We start from the raw sequence: 6,769 nt of genomic DNA, 5'->3' as shown, positions 1-6,769 counted from the left end.
GCCCAGCCGAGAGTGCCATCTTATACTAAAATCAGGCCTAAATGATATGTAGTCAGGACAACAGTTGTATCCATATGTTGATGGGTAAGAGAGCAATGAGGACAAGAACAGAAACCAGGAGATAATATGCGAGTGGATAATTGTGGTCATTAAAATGACAAAACAACAAAGAAGTAATGCAGAGAAACAAAAAATTCAAAAATAGCTATGAAAGCCGTTTTAGAGAGAAAAGTTGAACTCAACAGTAGACACAGAAGGTATTTTCAGAAGAAAATAAACTGAGAATTGTTTCTTCGGGGGAAACTGGGCTGGGCAAGTTGGCTCATGCCTTTAACCCCAGCACTTCGGGAGGCCGAGGAGGGAAGATCGCTTGAGACCAGCCTGGGCAAAACAGCCAGGACAAGACCCTGTCTCTTTTGTTTCCTTTTAAAAAAAGATAAACTGAGCTTGACAAGGTCGGGTGAAATATGCAAAATTCAAACACAATGGAAGAGAACACCACTTGGGACACATGTCCCTAATCACTCATCTGACAAAGGCCCACAGCCAGTAACTCAGTAACTCTTCCTGCATCAACACAGCTTATGCCTGTTTAGTGAACAGAGCCCATCCCTAAGAATGTGCAACTCCAATAATCACGTTTTCCTTATCAACTCATCCATCACACAAAAGACGGCTGCTGGGTAAGCCCAGAACAGACGCAGGTAAAACACAAGGAGGCCAAACGATGACTCCAGGACTCTTTAAGAGCTCCGGGCGAATGCAGGAAGCTCTGCCTTACAGCTGGAGGAGGGTCCAGAGCGTACGCCTCACACGGTTCCTCGCTGCTCCAGTTTTACGACGGTCCGTCTCAGGCTCTTTGCCACTTTCAAGTTCTGGGTTTTTTGTACGTAAGAAACAAACTTGCCCGTCCATATTTCTCTAAAAATCTGCTGAATGCTCACTAAAGTTATAAATGAAATTCAAAGTACTTACCCGATGGAAGAATTTCTCTAATCTTTCTTTCAGAAGCTCGACGCCTCCGTCTTCCATGGCTTTCAGAAATGTTCCATTAAAAAGCTAATGAGGTAAAAGACCGCAGGAAAAAAAAATCAATTTCCTACGCTCACTTTTTCAGTAGAACTAGAACACGTTCTTTTTTTCCTTTAGATTATTATTTTTTTTTTTTGAGACAGAGTCTCACTCTGTCACCCAGGCTGGATGGAGTGCAGTGGCATGATCTCGGCTCACTGCAAGCTCCGTCTCCTGGGTTCACGCCATTCTCCCTCCTCAGCCCCCTAAGTAGCTGGGACTACAGGCACCTGCCACCACACCCAGCTAGTTTTGTTTTTGGAGTTTTAGTAGAGACAGGGTTTCACCATGTTAGCCAGGATGGTCTCGATCTTCTAACCTCGTGATCCCCCCATCTCGGCCTCCCAAAGTGCTGGGATTACAGGCGTGAGCCACTGCGTCCGGCCTTTCCTTTAGATGATTAATTCAGCTCATTAAATCTCCCAGTTCTTTTCAATAGAGAAAATATTTACATGAGAAAAGTTGAGTTAAAAATGTAAGTTACAAAAAATACTGTTAAGCGATGCTGTCTCATTTATGAAACCACCTAATTGCTCTAGGCATCTTTCAAAAATTTCAACTCACCCTGAAGTTTCAATTTACATAAACAATATCACCCCAATTTTTTTTTATTTTTCAGTTTTCTTTGAATGAATGGAATCACCATTTTTATCCTTTTTTTTTTTTTTTTGAGACGGAATCTTGTTCTGTCACTCAGGCTGGTGTGCGGTGGTACAATCACAGTTCACTGCAGCCTCGACCTCCCAGGCTCAAGCGATCCTCCCACCTCAGCCTCCCAGGTAGCTGGGACTACAGGCATGCACCATGATACCTGACTAACTTTTACAGAAATTTTTTGTAGAGATGGGGTCTTGCTATATTGCCCAGACTGGTCCTGAACTCCTGGGCTCAAGCAATCCTCCCGCCTCAGCCTCCCAGAATGCTGAAATGTTTAAGTCATAAAATTATCTGCATTCTGTACGTTCCTTGAGGACAGAGATACACTTTTTCATTAATGGGGACACATTCCCACTATAAGTCTGAGAAAGAGAAGGGAGTTCAATACTTGCTGAATAAATGTAGGCATAAACCTCACTACCTGTTTCCAAGACCTCATTATTTTCTTCTCTAAGACAAATACACGGTCACTTTGCAGTCATTGAAAAATTTCTCTTTAAACAACCCTGGAGCCTATAAATAGGGGTAACTGGTTGGACTCAGTTCAAAACGAATGCCAGGCTTACCTTGTACATGCTGTAGCACTGCTGTAGCACGGAACTATAAACCTTGTCCTGCAAACGCAAAAACACAGCACAGATCTCAATTCGAGGGAAAACAATGTCTATTGGATAGATGGCAAAGCTACACTGACTCTTGGCCAAACGGTATAATGTTGATAAACTTGGTCCCACAATAGTTGTGTGCCGAAAAAAAGTGTTTACTTTTTTTTTTCTTTTTTGAGTTGGAGTCTCACTCTGTTGTCTAGGCTGGAGCGCAGTGGTACAATCTCGGCTCACTGTAACCTTTGCTTCCCTAGTTCAAGCGATTCTCCTGCCTCAACCTCCTGAGTAGCCGGGATGACAGGTGTGCGCCACCATTCCTGGCCAATTTTTATAGTTTTAGTAGAGACAGGGTTCCGCCATGTTGGCCAGGCTGGTCTTGAACCCGACCTCAAGTGATCTGCCCGCCTCAGCTTCCCAAAGTACTAGGATTACAGGTGTGAGCCACTGTTCCCAGCCAGAAGTGTTTAAATTCTAATTTGTGAATCAGTAAACCTTACTTTAGGAGGGCTTTCAATGTAGATGAAGAGTAAAAGGTATTAGTGAGATAGGGTGCATATACATTTTAAAAAGACTGCTCATGTAAACGATAAACATAAACCTTTGCTATATACGCTGAGAAACTTCCACAAAAGCCACCGAGTTTAAATACGACCAATTGAGGGATTCAACATACTCAGTAATACATCTAAAATAAATAAATAAATAATGACACATTACCAACAACTCTTCCTCTTGATATTCAATAACTGGTTTTCCATCTTTACTCTGTTTTTCAATTATAGGATTCCGAACAATCTGCAAAGTTTGATAAACTGAAATTTTACTATGAATTCATTATACCATGTTTTTTATTTTGCCTTAATTTAAAAACTTTGAACATGCTATAACACCAGAAACACAACTTCTTAAAACAGCCCCAAGAACAAATAAAGCAAATAGGAAGAACTTGACTTTAAAATTGCAACCAATTTTATTTTAATGTTACTTGGACACAATAGCCAGAGAACTTTCCCAAATTCTGAATAGTTCTGAAGTTCTGAAGTTAAGATCACCCTTAACTTCACCGTACAATTTCAGAAAGATACACTGTGTATGTAAATACCATGACCATCCAGAAATGTTCTTCTGGTTCATTGAAGAATTGTCTATTCTTCTGGGTATGTAAAGATTTTGCAGGTTTTGATGGGCTAAAGGTCCTACAAAGGTGAAAAAAAAAAATGTTTGGGACAATTCTCCAGAAGTAGTTTTAAGAATTCACTGAACTCTAAAAGGCACACTTAGAGGCATTACCTTGTGAACTGTACAATAGCTTCACACAATCCGACATTTCTAATCTTTTCATTCTTTTCTACCTCATTTGGATGATAAAATAAAATCTTATTTTCCTCCTGAAACATGAAGAAACAGAAGCACATTAATATAAACATTTCATCTTAGCTACTGAAAACGCTAAGTTCAATGTCGACCTCTTGTGTGTCGACCACATGTCGACACATGCTAATGACAAAACAAAACAAAAACCAGCATGTGTTTTGTCATCAGCATGTGTCGACCACATGCTGATGACAAAACAAAACAAAAACCAGTTTTAGAAAAACAGGAACTGTAATCCTACCACTTTGAGAGGCCAAGGCGGGAGGATCACTTGAGCTCAGGAGTTCAAGACCAGCCTGGGCAACACAGTGAGATCTCGTCACACAGCTCGCTGAAAATTAAATCCAGTCAGTTCCCAGGCATTTGAACTGACAAGTTTTTTTTCTTTTTTTCTTTTTCTGGAGATGTGGTCTCTGTGGCCCAGGCTGTAGTGCAGTGGTGCAATTACAGCTCCCCTGCAGCCTCAACCACTCGGGCTCAAGCAATCCTCTGGCTTCAGCCTCCTGAGTAGCTGGAACTACAGGTGCGTGCCACCATGCCTGGCTCATTTTTCGATTTTTTTGGGGGGTGGGGTGGGTAAGAGATGGGAGTCTTGCTATGTTGCCTAGGCTGGTCTGGAACTCTCAGCCTCCTAAAGTGCTGGGATTACAGGCGTGAGTCACGGAGCCCAGCCTGGACAGTCTTTAAAAGAACTGTGACTTGCTGGTAACGAAACACAGCTCCGCACATCCTTTGAGAAAGTCGCCGTCCCCACCTCAGAAAAACAGCACACACACACCCTCCCGGAATTAATTTATTTCCTCATTTGGCCGAAAACTTTTACAGGGTCCTCCAGGCTTGCATCATGAGGGCTAGCTTCTGCCACTCTGCTTCCACGCTTCTAGCTGGGGACTAACCATTTAACAAAGCCAAGTTCAATTTTAATTTCCCAGAACTGACGCAAAGCAAAGCGCAAAGAGCCTCAACCTGGGGTGTGGAGTGATAGACCCGACGGGGCTTTATTCCATAGACAGGCATCGACCCAGGACCTGAAGCGGTCCCTGCCAGCTGTCTGGTCCCCGCCTGCTGACAGGTCCCCGCTGCAGTCCCCGGCCCATATTCGCACCTGGCACAACGCAGGTTAGGTCTGTGCCCCTCGAGGTGGGCAGAAAACCACAAGGCCGCCTCCCCGGGGAGTACCGACGCCGCCCGCCCCTCGGGCCCGTTGACTCCGCGCGCCGCCCCTTCCGCATACCTCTCCTTCACGCGGCCCGAAGCGCGGGTTGTAGATGAAGAAACTCAGCAGCGCCGGCGGGAACTGCTTCTCCTGGGCCGCCCAGGGCCCGCTCCCGGCCCCGGCCGCCGCTGCAGCCATCCCAACCCGGCCCCCACCTCGGGAGCCTCCCAGGCCCGCCCAGAGACAGCAGCCACCTGCCAGGACACTGCACTTCTACCTCCCTCGCCGCCGCCCCGGAAGCGCTCGCCGCCGGCCCGGAAGAAGAACCCGCGGCGCAGCGTACTCTTCTGGCTCCTCCGGGTGGGCTTGTGGTCCGTTTCCTGGCCGAGTTTGTGTTTTGCTGGCTCGCGGAGTTCTCTCCTGGCTACAAGCGAGGGCTGCGCATTTCAGGAAAAACTGAGCAGGGCACTTTTTTTTTTTTTGATAGGGTCTCAGTTTGTCATCCAGGCTGGAGTGCAGTGGCGTGATCTCAGCTCACGGCAGCCTCCACCTCCGGGACTCAAGCTATCCCCCTGACTCAGCCTCCCAAGTAGCTAGGATTACAGGCGCGCGCCACCAAGGCCAGTTTTCTTTTTTGTAGAGGTGGGGTCTGTGTTGCCCAGGTTGCTCTCGAACTCCTGGCCTCAAATGGTCTCCCACTTGGGCCTCCCAAAGTGCTCCGAGTTTACAGGCGTGAGCCCAACCTGTTGTTGTTTTGCTGATATTGTTTTTAATTTAATTTAGAAACAGGATCTCGCTTTGTCACACAGGTTGGAGTGCAGTGGTGCCATGATAGCTCACTGCAGCCTCAACTCGTGGGCTCAAGCGATCTTCCCACCTCAGCCTGAGGAGTAGCTGAGACCACAGGCATGCACCACCATGCCCACATAATTTAAAATATATATATATATATATATATATATATGTAGTAGAGACAGGGTCTCACTTTGTTGCCCAGGCTGGTCTCGAACTCTTGGCAGCAAGGGATCCTCCTGTTACTAATGTAAGGTCTTGACTGTGGATTGTCCAGGTTCTTGGCGTGTTGAACAAAGAATTGAACAAAATGCACAAAGTAACAAAAGAACAAAGCAATGAAAACAAAACAAAACAAAGCAAAGACCTGAGTAAGGAAGAGACAGTTATTAAAGAGAAAGTACAATTCACAGAGCAGGAGCGGGATAGAGCTAAACGGCTCAATAGCGGCCATTAGGATTTTTATTAAGCTGAAAGAATTAGGTAACGCCCCTAGGTTCCCGTTAGAGGCCTCCAATTGGTTACACCCTCTGAAGGATTGGCCTGTGACCAATCAGAGGCCGAAGTGAAGCTGCGCCCCCCCCCCCCCAACACACACCAGGGGTCAATCAGCCTCTGATTGACGGAATGAACACGTGGCCGCTATGCTGCCTAATCTTGCCTAGAATTGGCTGCACCTGCTATTCTTTTGTTTCTGCCTTAACCCTTGGTTACCCTCATTCCCTATTCTGCCTCACCTGGCCTCCCAAAGTGCTGGGATTACAGATGTGAACCATCCACACCTGGCCCATTGAGTTTTTAGTTTATTTTAAAAGTGTTTTATTCTGAGACAGCTCTTTACTCTGTTGCCCAGGCTGGAGTGCAGTGGCCAGCCTGGAACTCCTGGGCTCAACAGATCCTCCCACCTCAGCTTCCCAAATAGCTGGGACCACAGGTGTGTGCCACCATGGCTGGCTAATTTTTAAATTTTTCGTAGAGCTGGGGTCTCACTATGTTAACTCAGGCTAGTCTCGAACTCGTGGGCTCAAGTAATCCACTGGCCCTGGGCTCTCCAAATGCTGGGATTATAGGCGTAAGCCCCTGTGCCTACCATGGCAGTTTTTTTGTAGAAGGA

At 45.9% G+C, this 6,769-nt stretch overlaps 1 protein-coding gene across 1 annotated transcript; it reads right to left on the bottom strand.

Moving 5' to 3' along the window:
• Positions 1-453: 453 nt before the first annotated feature.
• On the bottom strand, positions 454-5,168 carry LOC113223331 (vacuolar fusion protein CCZ1 homolog B-like). Its single transcript, XM_026452808.1, has 6 exons — positions 4,942-5,168; positions 3,624-3,721; positions 3,436-3,529; positions 3,051-3,128; positions 2,295-2,342; positions 454-1,059 (listed from the first exon to the last, which is right to left on the bottom strand). Exons 1-6 carry the CDS (start codon positions 5,059-5,061, stop codon positions 922-924), a joined length of 576 nt encoding a protein of 191 aa, XP_026308593.1. The 5' UTR covers positions 5,062-5,168; the 3' UTR covers positions 454-921.
• Positions 5,169-6,769: the final 1,601 nt, after the last annotated feature.

This window comes from Piliocolobus tephrosceles, unplaced genomic scaffold (assembly GCF_002776525.5).
Source record: "Piliocolobus tephrosceles isolate RC106 unplaced genomic scaffold, ASM277652v3 unscaffolded_40869, whole genome shotgun sequence".
In the NCBI taxonomy this organism is placed as follows: domain Eukaryota; kingdom Metazoa; phylum Chordata; class Mammalia; order Primates; family Cercopithecidae; genus Piliocolobus; species Piliocolobus tephrosceles.
Note: the sequence above shows the minus strand (reverse complement) of the source record. Positions and strands in the feature narration are given on the sequence as shown.

Coding starts and splice junctions, on each gene's coding strand:
- LOC113223331 (XM_026452808.1), bottom strand. CDS start 5,061: ATGGCTGCAGCGGCGGCCGGGGCCGGGAGCGGGCCCTGGGCGGCCCAG. Junction 3,530..3,623: donor GCTATTGTACAGTTCACAAG/GTAATGCCTCTA, acceptor TCACCTTTGTAG/GACCTTTAGCCCATCAAAAC. Junction 2,343..3,050: donor ATCAAGAGGAAGAGTTGTTG/GTAATGTGTCAT, acceptor TTGCGTTTGCAG/GACAAGGTTTATAGTTCCGT.